The 18,125-nt window shown below is 45.1% G+C and overlaps 1 protein-coding gene across 1 annotated transcript; it reads left to right on the top strand.

The window, feature by feature from the left end:
• The first annotated feature begins 1,942 nt into the window (after positions 1–1,942).
• Positions 1,943–17,719, top strand: LOC115178342 (zinc finger protein 501-like). The gene is made up of 5 exons (XM_029739484.1): positions 1,943–2,019; positions 2,346–2,393; positions 3,200–3,286; positions 14,954–15,166; positions 16,008–17,719. The coding sequence occupies exons 2-5, from the start codon at positions 2,348–2,350 to the stop codon at positions 17,090–17,092; spliced, it is 1,431 nt and encodes a 476-aa protein (XP_029595344.1). The 5' UTR covers positions 1,943–2,019; positions 2,346–2,347; the 3' UTR covers positions 17,093–17,719.
• Positions 17,720–18,125: the final 406 nt, after the last annotated feature.

Consider the following 18,125-nt stretch of genomic DNA (forward strand, 5'->3'; position numbering starts at 1 on the left):
ATTGGTCAGTCTGAGATATGGCTTTTTCTTTGCAACTCTGCCTAGAAGGCCAGCATCCCGGAGTCGCCTCTTCACTGTTGACGTTGAGACTGGTGTTTTGCGGGTACTATTTAATAAAGCTGCCAGTTGAGGACTTGTGAGGCGTCTGTTTCTCAAACTAGACACTCTAATGTACTTGTCCTCTTGCTCAGTTGTGCACCGGGGCCTCCCACTCCTCTTTCTATTTTGGTTAGAGACAGTTTGTGCTGTTCTGTGAAGGGAGTAGTACACAGTGTTGTACGAGATCTTCAGTTTCTTGGCAATTTCTCACATGGAAAAGCCTTCATTTCTCAGAACAAGAATAGACTGACGAGTTTCAGAAGAAAGTTCTTTGTTTCTGGCCATTTTGAGCCTGTAATCAAACCCACAAATGCTGATGCTCCAGATACTCAACTAGTCTAAAGAAGGCCAGTTTTATTGCTTCTTTAAATAGCACGACCGTTTTCAGCTGTGCAAAAGGGTTTTCTAATGATCAATTAGCCTTTTTAAAATGATAAACTTGGATTAGCTAACACAGCGTTCCAAGGGAACACAGGAGTGATGGTTGCTGATAATGGGCCTCTGTACGCCTATGAAGATATCCCATTACAAATCAGCCGTTTCCAGCTACAATAGTCATTTACAACATTAACAATGTCTACACTGTATTTCTGATCAATTTTAATGGATACAATTTTTTAGCTTTTCTTTCAAAAACAAGTACATTTCTAAGTGAACACAAACTGTTGAACGGTAGTGTGTATGCATATTATATATGTTTTTCTGTTCGTTTATTTCATTTCTGAACAACACTTAGATTTACATTTTTTGATTCAGACACTTTTTTTTTAAATAGAAAAAAAGCATCCAGTCCACTTCACACCATGTCTGAACTGGGTTCTGGCTGCAGTGTTCATACCATGTCTGAACTGGGTTCTGGCTGCAGTGTTCACACCATGTCTGAACTGGGTTCTGGCTGCAGTGTTCATACCATGTCTGAACTGGGTTCTGGCTGCAGTGTTCACACCATGTCTGAACTGGGTTCTGGCTGCAGTGTTCACACCATGTCTGAACTGGGTTCTGGCTACAGTGTTCACACCATGTCTGAACTGGGTTCTGGCTGCAGTGTTCAGACCATGTCTGAACTGGGTTCTGGCTGCAGTGTTCACACCATGTCTGAACTGGGTTCTGGCTGCAGTGTTCAGACCATGTCTGAACTGGGTTCTGGCTGCAGTGTTCACACCATGTCTGAACTGGGTTCTGGCTGCAGTGTTCATACCATGTCTGAACTGGGTTCTGGCTGCAGTGTTCACACCATGTCTGAACTGGGTTCTGGCTGCAGGGTTCACACCATGTCTGAACTGGGTTCTGGCTGCAGGGTTCACACCATGTCTGAACTGGGTTCTGGCTGCAGTGTTCAGACCATGTCTGAACTGGGTTCTGGCTGCAGTGTTCATACCATGTCTGAACTGGGTTCTGGCTGCAGTGTTCACACCATGTCTGAACTGGGTTCTGGCTGCAGTGTTCAGACCATGTCTGAACTGGGTTCTGGCTGCAGTGTTCAGACCATGTCTGAACTGGGTTCTGGCTGCAGTGTTCATACCATGTCTGAACTGGGTTCTGGCTGCAGTGTTCATACCATGTCTGAACTGGGTTCTGGCTGCAGTGTTCATACCATGTTTGAACTGGGTTCTGGCTGCAGTGTTCAGACCATGTCTGAACTGGGTTCTGGCTGCAGTGTTCAGACCATGTCTGAACTTGGTTCTGGCTGCAGTGTTCATACCATGTCTTAACTGGGTTCTGGCTGCAGTGTTGCAGCCCAGACAAGCTCACAACAGGGTCCAGAGATGGCATCAGTGAAGCTGGAAGACTGCAGTCAAACACTGGAACTCAATGTGATTGTCAAAGAGGAGGAGGAGGAGAGAGAAATTGAGGAGGAGGAGGAAGGCGGGGAGGAGGAGGAGGAAGAAGAGGATGAGGAAGATAATGACATTGACTCTGGTGAGTCCAGGTTGGCTACACCAGCATTTTGGTTACATCATAATTCTTACAGTCCAGATCTAGGTTCAAATAGTATTTAAAAACGTTCAAATACTTTCAGTGTTTGCTTGAGCCTACCTGAAGTGTCACCTAGTTAAGCGGGGTGATGGTCACTTTTGAGACTATTCTGTTGGTTCAAATGGACCAGGCACATATTGATTTCAATCAAGCACAGACTGATTTTAAATTCGAATTGAACCCATGTCTACTATTGTCTAGTGTGGCACACACAGCATGTGTAGTCCAAAAATAACCCCGAAGCCCCTGTTTTGATGTTGTTCAAGTAGACATGGAAGAAGAGGAGGACCAGGGAGAAAGAGGTGCGGCTAACCCAGGTAATACATTACAATAGAAAGAGAACTAACCCAGGTAATACATTACAATAGAAAGAGAACTAACCCAGGTAATACATTACAATAGAAAGAGAACTAACCCAGGTAACACATTACAATAGAAAGAGAACTAACCCAGGTAACACATTACAATAGAAAGAGAACTAACCCAGGTAACACATTACAATAGAAAGAGAACTAACCCAGGTAATACATTACAATAGAAAGAGAACTAACCCAGGTAATACATTACAATAGAAAGAGAACTAACCCAGGTAACACATTACAATAGAAAGAGAATAGAATAAAGCCTATTATTGCTATTATTATTATGATTATTATTATGATTACTATTATTATTACTATTATTATTATTACTACTATTATTATTACTATTCTTATTATTACTACTATTATTATGTTATTATTATTATTATTATTATTATTACTATTATTATGGTATTATTACTATTATTATTATTACTACTATTATTATGTTATTATTATTATTATTGCTATTACTATTATTATTATTTCTATTACTATTATTATTACTATTATTACTACTATTATTATTATTATTACTATTATTATTACTGTTATTATTATTATTACTATTATTATTATTATTATTACTATTATTATTACTACTATTATTACTACAATTATTATTACTATTATTATTATTACTATTATTATTATTACTACTACTACTACTACTACTTCTACTACTATTATTATGTGAAGATCTATTATAAAGTGTTTTAATGAACATTGTGTTCCAGTCTTATTGGTTTGATGTTTTACAGGGCTTGTTATTCTTAAAAGAGAGGAGGAGAGGGACAGAGAGAAGAAGGATGAAGCAGAGGAGGAAGGTGTGGATAGGACCAAGCCAGGTAATCACTGATCAGAACATGCATCCAGAGGAGGAGGTGGGGGATGGAGAGGAGGAGGAAGGTGTGGATAGGACCAAGCCAGGTAATCACTGATCAGAACATGCATCCAGAGGAGGAGGTGGGGGATGGAGAGGAGGAGGAAGGTGTGGATAGGACCAAGCCAGGTAATCACTGATCAGAACATGCATCCAGAGGAGGAGGTGGGGGATGGAGAGGAGGAGGAAGGTGTGGATAGGACCAAGCCAGGTAATCACTGATCAGAACATGCATCCAGAGGAGGAGGTGGGGGATGGAGAGGAGGAGGAAGGTGTGGATAGGACCAAGCCAGGTAATCACTGATCAGAACATGCATCCAGAGGAGGAGGTGGGGGATGGAGAGGAGGAGGAAGGTATAGATGGGACCAAGCCAGGTATTTATTTAAACACATGAAACTACCAATTCATATACACATTAATATACAATAAACACATTCAACTACCCATTAATATACAATAAACACATTCAACTACCCATTCATATACATATTAATATACAATAAACACATTCAACTACCCATTCATATACACATTAATATACAATAAATCCATTAAACTACCCATTCATATACATATTAATATACAATAAACACATTAAACTCCACATTCATATACACATTAATATGCAATGTGCTGTACCCACACGCTTCACGATGGCCACCATTGTCCCTGTTCCCAAGAAAGCTAAGGTAACTGAACTAAATGACTCTCGCCCCGTAGCACTCACCTCTGTCATCATGAAGTGCTTTGAGAGACTAGCCAAGGATCATATCACCTCCACCTCCACCCTACCTGATACCCTAGACCCACTCCAATTTGCTTACTGCCCCAATAGGTCCACAGACGATGTAATCGTCATCACACTGCACACTGCCCTATCCCATCTGGACAAAAATAAAACCTATGTAAGAATGCTGTGCATTGACTACAGCTCAGCATTCAACACCATAGTACCCTCCAAACTCATCATTAAGCTTGAGACCCTGGGTCTCCACCTCGCCCTGTGCAACTGGGTCCTAGACTTTCTGATGGGCCGCCCCCAGGTGGGGAAGGTAGGAAACAACATCTCCACCCCGCTGATCCTCAACACTGGGGCCCCACAAGGGTGTTTTCTCAGCCCTCTCCTGTACTCCCTGTTCACCCATGACTGCGTGGCAATGCACGCCTCCAACTCAATCATCAAGTTTGCAGACGACACTACAGAGAGTTAAGTTCCTCTGCGTACAAATCACGGACAAACTGAAATGGTCCACCCACACAAACAGCATGGTGAAGAAGGTGCAACAGCACCTCTTCAACCTCAGGAGGTGGAAGAAATTTGGCTTGTCACCAAAAACCCTCACAAACTTCTACAGATGCACAATCGAGAGCATCCTGTCGGGCTGTATCACCACCTGGTACGGCTACTACACCGCCCTCAACCGCAAGGCTCTCCAGAGGGTAGTGCGGTCTGCACAACGCATCACCGGGGGCAAACTACCTGCCCTCCAGGACACCTACAGCACCTGATGTCACAGGAAGGCCAAAAAGATCATCAAGGACAACAACCCCCCGAGCCACTGCCTGTTCACCCCGCTATCATCCAGAAGGCAAGGTCAGTACAGGTACATCAAAACTGGGACTGAGAGACTGAAAAACATCTCAAGGCCATCAGACTGTTAAATAGCCATCACTAACATAGAGAGGCTGCTGCCAACATACTGACTCAAATCACTGACCACTTTAATAAATGGATTTAATAATGTTATCACTAGTCACTTTAAATAATGCCACTTTTATATGTTTACATATCCTACATTACTCATATCATATGTATATACTGTATTTTATACCATCTATTGCATCTTGTCTATGCCATCGCTCATCCATATATTTATACATACATATTCTTATTCCATCCCCTTACATTGTGTGTGTATAAGGTAGTCGTTGTGAATTTGTTAGATTACTTGTTAGATATTACTGCACTGTCTTAACTAGAAGCACAAGCATTTCGCTACACTCGCATTGACATCTGCTAACCATGTGTATGTGACAAATAAAATGTGATTTTATTTAAACACATTAAACTACCCATTCATATACATTAATATACACGTTATTATACACAACAATACATGAAAAGCAAAACAAAATTATAAAAAACAGACACATTCAGAAAAACGGTCCCCCTAACAACCGTCTGAAAGGCCCTAGAGGGTCCCCATAACAACCGTCTGAAAGGCCCTAGAGGGTCCCCCTAACAACCGTCTGAAAGGCCCTAGAGGGTCCCCCTAACAACCGTCTGAAAGGCCCTAGAGGCACCAATTCCTACAATTTTAAAGTGCATTGTAGATCATTCCACACTGAAGTGCAAAAAAACTAAAAGCAGATCTACCCAACTCAGGGGATATGGAAGGGATCTCCAGAGAGTAGCCATCTCTGAGCCCGGTCCGGTAGCCCGTACATCTATGGGTTAACAATGAGGTAAGGTACGGCGGAAATGTATGCAATATGTCTTTTTTATAGACAAAAAGAGCACAATGCATCGATCTACGAGACTTCAAGGTGGGCCAGCCTGCATTCTGATACAAAATGCAATGTGTGCTGAACCTATCGGCCGTAATAAATCGCATCGCATCATGATAAACCACATCCAATGACTTCAATACAGTGGCAGCTGCATTCAGATAGACAATATCCGCCATAGTCAATATACCTGGAATGAATGTTGACTAAATGATTTGTTTTCTGCTATTTAATGAAAGACAGGACCAGTTCCTATAGAAGAAGCCGATTAAAAATAATAATAAAAAAACATTTTTTATGTATTTTTCCATATTATTAATTTCTTAACTAATTCATCAACATACTTTTTGAAAAGATCGCAAGATCAGTATTCACCACAGTGTCATCTGCGTACAGGTGAAAGATAACATTTTAAGATAGTGAGAGAAAATAAACGGACCAAGAATGGATCCCTCAGGAAACCCTTTATGTCCAGAACCTGATTTAACACCATCAGTAAATACACACCGTGTTCTGAGGGGTATCCTACGGAGCAAGCTACTCTGGGTTTTCTAAAGCTAACCGGGGTTCAGTTAGCTTGACATCCCAGCTCAGGCTTCATCCGTACTACGACGGCGGATATTTCCCACCTGCCTACCGCTAACTCCACCAGGCGTACATGGCTTGTCGAATTCTTCATTGAGACAATGCTGAAACGTCAATCCGTGGGCAAATCAGTGCCATGTTAACATTTGAGACGAAAATCATAATGAAGGAAAAGTTATCTTACAGATTCAGCAGACTGAGGTGTGAAATAAGCTTTTAGAAGTATCTTCTTCATTGTTTTACTTTGCTGTGTTCATTCTTATTGTTAAAATAATTATCACAATAATAAATGTTTATTTTCATTTCTAAATGCATTCTGTCATTACTAAATCATGTGATGGGTATTTTTTTTAATTGTAAAAAAAAAATCACACACAAACATTTAATTAATATATTTAATAGTCATTTAATTAATAACATATTTAATCAGTCATTTAATTGATAACATATTTAACCAGTCTTCTTCCTCAAATGAAGGAGATGATGACGCACTCTTTGCAAAAGGGAGGGATTCTGATTTCATTGGTCCTCAACTCGCGGTTCAGACTATTCATTCAGGATGGGTTGGTCTGCCCGGGAGAAGGTTAGTTCTGAAGGATTCATTCAGGATAGAGTTGGTCTGCCCGGGAGCAGGTTAGTTCTGAAGGATTCATTCAGGATTGAGTTGGTCTGCCCGGGAGCAGGTTAGTTCTGAAGGATTCATTCAGGAGAGAGTTGGTCTGCCCGGGAGCAGGTTAGTTCTGAAGGATTCATTCAGGATAGAGTTGGTCTGCCCGGGAGCAGGTTAGTTCTGAAGGATTCATTCAGGATAGAGTTGGCCTGCCCGGGAACAGGTTAGTTCTGAAGGATTCATTCAGGATAGAGTTGGCCTGCCCGGGAGCAGGTTAGTTCTGAAGGATTCATTCAGGATAGTTGGCCTGCTTGGGAACAGGTTAATTCTGAAGGATTCATTCAGGATAGAGTTGGCCTGCTTGGGAGCAGGTTAGTTCTGAAGGATTCATTCAGGATAGTTGGCCTGCCCGGGAGCAGGTTAGTTCTGAAGGATTCATTCAGGATAGAGTTGGCCTGCTTGGGAACAGGTTAGTTCTGAAGGATTAATTCAGGATAGAGTTGGCCTGCCCGGGAGCAGGTTAGTTCTGAAGGATTCATTCAGGATAGAGTTGGCCTGCCCGGGAGCAGGTTAGTTCTGAAGGATTAATTCAGGATAGAATTGGTCTGCCCGGAAGCAGGTTAGTTCTGAAGGATTCATTCAGGATAGAGTTGGTCTGCACGGGAGCAGGTTAGTTCTGAAGGATTCATTCAGGATAGAGTTGGTCTGCCCGGGAGCTGGTTAGTTCTGAAGGATTCATTCAGGATAGAGATGGCCTGTCCGGGAACAGGTTCGTTTTGAAGGATTCATTCAGGATAGAGTTGGCCTGCTTGGGAGCAGGTTAGTTCTGAAGGATTCTTTCAGGATAGTTGGCCTGCCCGGGAGCAGGTTAGTTCTGAAGGATTCATTCAGGATAGAGTTGGCCTGCCCGGGAACAGGTTAGTTCTGAAGGATTAATTCAGGATAGAGTTGGTCTGCCCGGGAGCAGGTTAGTTCTGAAGGATTCATTCAGGATAGAGTTGGTCTGCCCGGGAGCAGGTTAGTTCTGAAGGATTCATTCAGGATAGAGTTGGTCTGCCCGGGAACAGGTTAGTTCTGAAGGATTCATTCAGGATAGAGTTGGCCTGCCCGGGGACAGGTTAGTTCTGAAGGATTCATTCAGGATAGAGTTGGCCTGCTTGGGAGCAGGTTAGTTCTGAAGGATTCATTCAGGATAGTTGGCCTGCCCGGGAGCAGGTTAGTTCTGAAGGATTCATTCAGGATAGAGTTGGCCTGCCCGGGAACAGGTTCGTTTTGAAGGATTCATTCAGGATAGAGTTGGCCTGCCCGGGAGCAGGTTAGTTCTGAAGGATTCATTCAGGATAGAGTTGGTCTGCCCGGGAGCAGGTTAGTTCTGAAGGATTCATTCAGGATAGAGTTGGTCTGCCCGGGAGCTGGTTAGTTCTGAAGGATTCATTCAGGATAGAGATGGCCTGTCCGGGAACAGGTTCGTTTTGAAGGATTCATTCAGGATAGAGTTGGCCTGCTTGGGAACAGGTTAGTTCTGAAGGATTCATTCAGGATAGAGTTGGCCTGCCCGGAAACAGGTTAGTTCTGAAGGATTAATTCAGGATAGAGTTGGCCTGCCCGGGAACAGGTTAGTTCTGAAGGATTCATTCAGGATAGAGTTGGCCTGCCCGGGAGCAGGTTAGTTCTGAAGGATTCATTCAGGATAGAGTTGGTCTGCCCGGGAACAGGTTAGTTCTGAAGGATTCATTCAGGATAGAATTGGTCTGCCCGGAAGCAGGTTACTTCTGAAGGATTAATTCAGGATAGAGTTGGTCTGCCCGGGAGCAGGTTAGTTCTGAAGGATTCATTCAGGATAGAGTTGGTCTGCCCGGGAGCAGGTTAGTTCTGAAGGATTCATTCAGGATAGAGTTGGCCTGCCCGGGAACAGGTTCGTTTTGAAGTATTCATTCAGGATAGAGTTGGCCTGCTTGGGAGCAGGTTAGTTCTGAAGGATTCATTCAGGATAGTTGGCCTGCCCGGGAGCAGGTTAGTTCTGAAGGATTCATTCAGGATAGAGTTGGCCTGCCCGGAAACAGGTTAGTTCTGAAGGATTAATTCAGGATAGAGTTGGCCTGCCCGGGAACAGGTTAGTTCTGAAGGATTCATTCAGGATAGAGTTGGCCTGCTTGGGAACAGGTTAGTTCTGAAGGATTCATTCAGGATAGAGTTGGCCTGCCCGGAAACAGGTTAGTTCTGAAGGATTAATTCAGGATAGAGTTGGCCTGCCCGGGAGCAGGTTAGTTCTGAAGGATTCATTCAGGATAGAGTTGGCCTGCTTGGGAGCAGGTTAGTTCTGAAGGATTCATTCAGGATAGTTGGCCTGCCCGGGAGCAGTTTAGTTCTGAAGGATTCATTCAGGATAGAGTTGGCCTGCCCGGGAACAGTTTAGTTCTGAAGGATTCATTCAGGATAGAGTTGGCCTGCCCGGGAGCAGGTTAGTTCTGAAGGATTCATTCATGATAGAGTTGGCCTGCCCGGAAACAGGTTAGTTCTGAAGGATTCATTCAGGATAGAGTTGGCCTGCCCGGGAACAGGTTAGTTCTGAAGGATTCATTCAGGATAGAATTGGTCTGCCCGGAAGCAGGTTAGTTCTGAAGGATTCATTCAGGATAGAGTTGGTCTGCCCGGGAGCAGGTTAGTTCTGAAGGATTCTTTCAGGATAGTTGGCCTGCCCGGGAGCAGGTTAGTTCTGAAGGATTCATTCAGGATAGAGTTGGCCTGCCCGGGAACAGGTTAGTTCTGAAGGATTAATTCAGGATAGAGTTGGTCTGCCCGGGAGCAGGTTAGTTCTGAAGGATTCATTCAGGATAGAGTTGGTCTGCCCGGGAGCAGGTTAGTTCTGAAGGATTCATTCAGGATAGAGTTGGCCTGCCCGGGAGCAGGTTAGTTCTGAAGGATTCATTCAGGATAGAGTTGGCCTGCCCGGGAACAGGTTAGTTCTGAAGGATTCATTCAGGATAGAGTTGGCCTGCTTGGGAGCAGGTTAGTTCTGAAGGATTCATTCAGGATAGTTGGCCTGCCCGGGAGCAGGTTAGTTCTGAAGGATTCATTCAGGATAGTTGGCCTGCCCGGGAGCAGTTTAGTTCTGAAGGATTGATTCAGGATAGAGTTGGCCTGCCCGGGAACAGGTTAGTTCTGAAGGATTCATTCAGGATAGAATTGGTCTGCCCGGAAGCAGGTTAGTTCTGAAGGATTCATTCAGGATAGAGTTGGTCTGCCCGGGAGCAGGTTAGTTCTGAAGGATTCATTCAGGATAGAGATGGCCTGTCCGGGAACAGGTTCGTTTTGAAGGATTCATTCAGGATAGAGTTGGCCTGCTTGGGAGCAGGTTAGTTCTGAAGGATTCTTTCAGGATAGTTGGCCTGCCCGGGAGCAGGTTAGTTCTGAAGGATTCATTCAGGATAGAGTTGGCCTGCCCGGGAACAGGTTAGTTCTGAAGGATTAATTCAGGATAGAGTTGGTCTGCCCGGGAGCAGGTTAGTTCTGAAGGATTCATTCAGGATAGAGTTGGTCTGCCCGGGAGCAGGTTAGTTCTGAAGGATTCATTCAGGATAGAGTTGGTCTGCCCGGGAGCAGGTTAGTTCTGAAGGATTCATTCAGGATAGAGTTGGCCTGCCCGGGAACAGGTTCGTTTTGAAGTATTCATTCAGGATAGAGTTGGCCTGCTTGGGAGCAGGTTAGTTCTGAAGGATTCATTCAGGATAGTTGGCCTGCCCGGGAGCAGGTTAGTTCTGAAGGATTCATTCAGGATAGAGTTGGCCTGCCCGGAAACAGGTTAGTTCTGAAGGATTAATTCAGGATAGAGTTGGCCTGCCCGGGAACAGGTTAGTTCTGAAGGATTCATTCAGGATAGAGTTGGCCTGCTTGGGAACAGGTTAGTTCTGAAGGATTCATTCAGGATAGAGTTGGCCTGCCCGGAAACAGGTTAGTTCTGAAGGATTAATTCAGGATAGAGTTGGCCTGCCCGGGAGCAGGTTAGTTCTGAAGGATTCATTCAGGATAGAGTTGGCCTGCTTGGGAGCAGGTTAGTTCTGAAGGATTCATTCAGGATAGTTGGCCTGCCCGGGAGCAGTTTAGTTCTGAAGGATTCATTCAGGATAGAGTTGGCCTGCCCGGGAACAGTTTAGTTCTGAAGGATTCATTCAGGATAGAGTTGGCCTGCCCGGGAGCAGGTTAGTTCTGAAGGATTCATTCATGATAGAGTTGGCCTGCCCGGAAACAGGTTAGTTCTGAAGGATTCATTCAGGATAGAGTTGGCCTGCCCGGGAACAGGTTAGTTCTGAAGGATTCATTCAGGATAGAATTGGTCTGCCCGGAAGCAGGTTAGTTCTGAAGGATTCATTCAGGATAGAGTTGGTCTGCCCGGGAGCAGGTTAGTTCTGAAGGATTCTTTCAGGATAGTTGGCCTGCCCGGGAGCAGGTTAGTTCTGAAGGATTCATTCAGGATAGAGTTGGCCTGCCCGGGAACAGGTTAGTTCTGAAGGATTAATTCAGGATAGAGTTGGTCTGCCCGGGAGCAGGTTAGTTCTGAAGGATTCATTCAGGATAGAGTTGGTCTGCCCGGGAGCAGGTTAGTTCTGAAGGATTCATTCAGGATAGAGTTGGCCTGCCCGGGAGCAGGTTAGTTCTGAAGGATTCATTCAGGATAGAGTTGGCCTGCCCGGGAACAGGTTAGTTCTGAAGGATTCATTCAGGATAGAGTTGGCCTGCTTGGGAGCAGGTTAGTTCTGAAGGATTCATTCAGGATAGTTGGCCTGCCCGGGAGCAGGTTAGTTCTGAAGGATTCATTCAGGATAGTTGGCCTGCCCGGGAGCAGTTTAGTTCTGAAGGATTGATTCAGGATAGAGTTGGCCTGCCCGGGAACAGGTTAGTTCTGAAGGATTCATTCAGGATAGAATTGGTCTGCCCGGAAGCAGGTTAGTTCTGAAGGATTCATTCAGGATAGAGTTGGTCTGCCCGGGAGCAGGTTAGTTCTGAAGGATTCATTCAGGATAGAGATGGCCTGTCCGGGAACAGGTTCGTTTTGAAGGATTCATTCAGGATAGAGTTGGCCTGCTTGGGAGCAGGTTAGTTCTGAAGGATTCTTTCAGGATAGTTGGCCTGCCCGGGAGCAGGTTAGTTCTGAAGGATTCATTCAGGATAGAGTTGGCCTGCCCGGGAACAGGTTAGTTCTGAAGGATTAATTCAGGATAGAGTTGGTCTGCCCGGGAGCAGGTTAGTTCTGAAGGATTCATTCAGGATAGAGTTGGTCTGCCCGGGAGCAGGTTAGTTCTGAAGGATTCATTCAGGATAGAGTTGGCCTGCCCGGGAACAGGTTCGTTTTGAAGTATTCATTCAGGATAGAGTTGGCCTGCTTGGGAGCAGGTTAGTTCTGAAGGATTCATTCAGGATAGTTGGCCTGCCCGGGAGCAGGTTAGTTCTGAAGGATTCATTCAGGATAGAGTTGGCCTGCCCGGAAACAGGTTAGTTCTGAAGGATTAATTCAGGATAGAGTTGGTCTGCCCGGGAGCAGGTTAGTTCTGAAGGATTCATTCAGGATAGAGTTGGTCTGCCCGGGAGCAGGTTAGTTCTGAAGGATTCATTCAGGATAGAGTTGGCCTGCCCGGGAGCAGGTTAGTTCTGAAGGATTCATTCAGGATAGAGTTGGCCTGCCCGGAAACAGGTTAGTTCTGAAGGATTCATTCAGGATAGAGTTGGCCTGCCCGGGAACAGGTTAGTTCTGAAGGATTCATTCAGGATAGAGTTGGCCTGCCCGGAAACAGGTTAGTTCTGAAGGATTCTTTCAGGATAGAGTTGGCCTGCTTGGGAACAGGTTAGTTCTGAAGGATTAATTCAGGATAGAGTTGGCCTGCCCGGGAACAGGTTAGTTCTGAAGGATTCATTCAGGATAGAGTTGGCCTGCTTGGGAACAGGTTAGTTCTGAAGGATTCATTCAGGATAGAGTTGGTCTGCCCGGAAGCAGGTTAGTTCTGAAGGATTCATTCAGGATAGAGTTGGTCTGCCCGGAAGCAGGTTAGTTCTGAAGGATTCATTCAGGATAGAGTTGGCCTGCTTGGGAGCAGGTTAGTTCTGAAGGATTCATTCAGGATAGTTGGCCTGCCCGGGAACAGGTTAGTTCTGAAGGATTCATTCAGGATAGAGTTGGCCTGCCCGGGAACAGGTTAGTTCTGAAGGATTAATTCAGGATAGAGTTGGCCTGCCCGGGAACAGGTTAGTTCTGAAGGATTCATTCAGGATAGAGTTGGCCTGCCCGGGAGCAGGTTAGTTCTGAAGGATTCGCTGCCATAGAAATGTAACTGACTAAAAGGTGAGCCACATTCATACGACTGGTTGTCCTTTTAAATAATTTTCAAACCAGCTACATGCAGCCTGGTCCAGGCTTCAGAATAAGTCGTGTAGTATTTAGTAGTATTTATTGGGATCCCCAATTTGGAAATAAAACACAACAAATAAAATGCATGATATACATAAAACTACATAACACTACATAATCTCCTGCCTCTGCCTCACGCTTCAGAAACAGGAGATGCCTCCTGTCCTATGAGCCGTTCCGGCTTGTACAAGCCAAGGCTTATGGATGGCTACTTACCTACATACAGTGCTTTCTCAAAGTATTCAGACCACTTGACTTTTTCCACATTTTGTTACGCTACAGCTTTATTCTAAAATAGATGAAACAAATAAAAAAATCCTCAATCTACACTCAACACCCCATAATGACGAAGTGAAAACAGGTTTTCAGAAATGTTTGCAAATGTATTCAAAATGAAAACAGAGACCCTTTGCTAGGAGACTCGACATTGAGCTCAGGTGCATCCTGATTCCATTGATCATCCTTGATGTCTCTACAACTAGATTGGAGTCCACCTGTGGTAAATTAAATTGATTCGACATGATTTGGATAGGCACACTTCTGTCTATACAAGGTCCCACAGTTGACAGTGCATGTCAGAGCAAAAACCAAGCCATGAGGTCGAAAGAATGGTCCTTAGAGCTCAGAGACAGGACTGTGTTACGACACAGATATGGGGAAGGGTTTCCTAGAGCTGGCCACCTGGCCAAACTGAGCAATCGGGGGAGACTGGCCTTGATCAGGGAGGTGACCAAGAACCCGATGGTCACTCTGACAGAGCTCCAGAGTTCCTCTGTGGAGATGGGAGAACCTTCCACAAGGACAACCATCTCTGCAGCACTCCACCAATCAGGCCTTTATGGTAGAGTGGCCAGACAGAAGCCACTTCTCAGTAAAAGGCACATGACAGCCAAAAGGCACCTAAAGGACTCAGACCATAAGAAACAAGATTATCTGGTCTGATGAAACTAAGATTGAACTCTTTGGCCTGAATGCCAAGCGTCACATCTGGAGGAAACCTGGCACCATCCCTATGGTGAAGCATGGTGGTGGCAGCATCATGCTGTGGGGATGTTTTTCAGCGGCCGAGACTGGGAGACAGGATCGAGGAAAAGATTAACGAAGCAAAGTACAGGGAGATCCCTTGATGAAAACCTGCTCCAGAGTACTCAGGACCTCAGACTGGGGCGAAGGTTCACCTTCCAACAGGACAACAACCTTAAGCACACAGCCAAGACAACACAGGAGTGGCTTCGGGACAAGTCTCTGTATGTCCTTGAGTGGCCCAGCTAGAGCCCAGACTTGAATATCCCAGTAATTGCTGATCAGAACATACATTTAAGAGGAAGAGGAAGGTGTGGGTAGGACCAACTCAGATCAGAATATACATTTAGGAGGAAGAGGAAGGTGTGGGTAGGACCAACTCAGATCAGAATATACATTTAGGAGAAGTCAACTTCCCTTTCTACCTTTTTACATACCGATGCATAGTATAGCATATAAAACAGAAAACAAGTGTTTAACCCCTGTAATGTTGCCATTGAAACAGGAGAGGGTGCCAGCTCTGACCCAGACAGCCTAGGGGACCCTGACACGGAGAGACCGTATCTCTGCTCCCAGTGTGGCAAGAGGTTCACTGCAGCCAGCAGCTTGAAGATACACATGATGACCCACAGCGGAGAGAAACCCCACCAGTGTTCCATTTGCGGGAAGGCCTTCCTGCGATCCTATGACCTGAGACGACACCAGGTGGTTCACAAAGGTGAGAGAAACACCTATACCCTGATGTTAAACTATTTTATTGACTATGGTACAGGTACACTATTGTGTAAAACAATGAATTTGAAGATGATCTCCACTGTATGTTTGTTAGCTAGCTATCCAGACAGTTTTTAAAAATAACTGCCAACATTCCATTAAAAAATTACAGTCAATCCACAGCCATACACTGGCTGAAATCAGTTGTTGATAGGACTTAGACAAGTTGTAAATGCAAGTACTGATATTGTATCGTATAGTAACACTCACTGCTTTCCAAGAGAACACACATTGAGACATTATGGTTTGTTTACATATATTTTAGAGGCTAATTATACGGAAAGTGTGTATAAAACCTGTATAAACTGTATTTATAATTATATGACCAATATTTTAGGTAGACTAATTATTTTACCCAATTTCTGATACATCACATGCCTTTTATTTTCCTGCGTCAGTTAAAGCAGGAAATGCATCACCAACTGCCATTCATTCCAATTAGACTGGGTTGGATTTCTCCCTGACCAAGATGGCTGCCATTTTCAGACCATTATGGAACTTTGAGGGCTTACAACACAGCCCCTCTAGTAATTGAGTAGGATCTCTATGGGTACAGGTACATGGTATTGTAGCAAATTTGGGGTGTATCTCCGACCAGGATGCAAACTGTGTCCAGGAGACTGTCAACCCTACAGTGATCTGAACCTCTTGACGAGGTTGCTAGGTGTTGGGTTAAGGTCGCTATAGTATTTTACTGTATGTACAGTATACTGTTAAGCATGCAAGGGATGCTGTTCTCTGTTCTAGCAGTGTCTCTAACCCCTATAATGTTGTCATTGAAACAGGAGAGGGTGCCAGCTCTGACACGGACAGCTCCGAGAAGCTGCACCGCTGCTCCGAGTGCGGAAAGAGGTTCCTCACAAAGACGCGGCTGAACAGACATGCGCTGATTCACAGCGGAGAGAAACCACATCAGTGCTCTGTCTGTGGGAAGTGTTTCTTACGACCCGATGACCTGAGGAGACACATGACCATCCACACCGGAGAGAAAACCAAGCACGTCTGCCATCCGTGTGGGAAGACCTTCACCTTGCTACGGCACCTCAAGATCCACCAGCGAGTCCATACAGGAGAGAAACCATACCACTGCTCCAAGTGCCCGGAGAGTTTCGCCCACCTGTTGGAGTATAGGAAGCACAGACAGACCCACCGTAAGGAGAAACCATACCACTGTGATGACTGTGGCAAGATGTTCTCCCACTTCAGAACCCTCAAGGTTCATCGTCTGATCCACACAGGAGAGAACCTCCACCACTGCTCCTACTGCGGGAAGGGCTTCACGATCAGAGGGAACCTCAACACCCACCTACTGACCCACACTAAGGAGAAACCGCATCAGTGCTCCATCTGCGGACAACGCTTCGCAAGATCCCAGTGCCTGAAAAAACACAAGCTCAAGAAATTACACATGGAAAAGGTCCTCTACCACATCTGCGACTGCGGTAAGAGCTTCACGGATGTAGAGAAGCTGCAGACGCACGCAAGGACGCACTTGAAGAACCTTGAGAAGAGGTTCTGCTGCTCATACTGCGGCCGGACGTTCGTACGGGCTGGTGACCTTCAAAGCCACCAGAGAACACACACTGGAGAGAAACCGTACGTCTGCACTATATGCGGGACCCGTTTCGCCCAGTCTGGGAACCTGAGAGTGCACCAGATCACGCACACTAAAGAGAGGCCATACCCTTGTACTGTCTGTGATAAGGGGTTCACCACACCGGGGAGTCTGAAGGTGCACATGAGGCTCCATACAGGGGAGAAGCCGTATGTCTGTAGCCTGTGTGGGAAAGGGTTCCATGTACCCAAATTGCTGAAGAAACACCAGCAGCATCACACAAGCGAGATGACAGCCTCCTTGGACATGACATAGGAAAAGCCTACAATTTGTCTGGAGGACTTTTATTTTGGAAAACACATGTCCTCAATGAGACCAGTGGCCAGTACTTTAGTCACTGAGACCTGTCCTTTCTCAATTCATCTTTCCTCAATTATCTCGCATCCTCTCCCCATCCCCTCCTCAACTGTATTGGAGGAGAACATCTAAAGTCCCTCCCCTCAGACCTTCTCCTCCAATGAGTTTTGAGAAGAAGCTGAGGTGAGAGAATGCAAGGACTCCAGGACTGATGAATTGAGAAAAAAAATCCAGGTTTCAATGGCCAAAGGATTGCTGGTGGTTTCTCTGCTGCTCTCATTAACACTAGCATCGCTGGGCCTCGGGCACGTACCAGTGGAATGTCTACATTTGAAACAGTCTATAAATCAATTTAAGGACATGGATTTTCAAAATAAAAGTCATCTGAAATTGTGCTCCAAATGTGCTTTTCAACATCTCACTAATCATGACTGAATTTGTAGTGCTTAATTTAGTGATACAGCCTTCATAAAGCTTCTCTAGATTAACGCCATATATGAAGACAGTAATGATATATAATGTGTTACATCATCTGTTGCCCTCTATAGGTAGCCTGGTGGTTAGAGCCTAGTGGTTAGAGCCTGGTGGTTAGAGCCTGGTGGTTAGAGCCTGGTGGTTAGAGCCTAGTGGTTAGAGCCTAGTGGTTAGAGCCTAGTGGTTAGAGCCTAGTGGTTAGAGCCTAGTGGTTAGAGCCTTGGGCCAGTAACTGAAAGGTTGCTAGATCGAATCCCTGAGCTGACAAGGTAAAAATCTGTCATTCTCCCCCTGAGCAAGGCAGTTAACCCACTGTTCCCTGGGCGCCGTGGATGTCGATTATGGCAGCCCCCCCGCACCTCTCTGATTCAGAGGGGTTGGGTTAAATGCGGAGGACACATTTCAGTTGAAGGCATTCAGTTGTACAACTGACTAGGTATCCCCCTTTCCATTATAGCCATCATGGTTATTATTTGACCCTGCTGGTCATCTTTGAACGTTTGAACATCTTGAATAA

This window comes from Salmo trutta, chromosome 38 (genome assembly GCF_901001165.1).
Source record: "Salmo trutta chromosome 38, fSalTru1.1, whole genome shotgun sequence".
NCBI lineage: Eukaryota > Metazoa > Chordata > Actinopteri > Salmoniformes > Salmonidae > Salmo > Salmo trutta.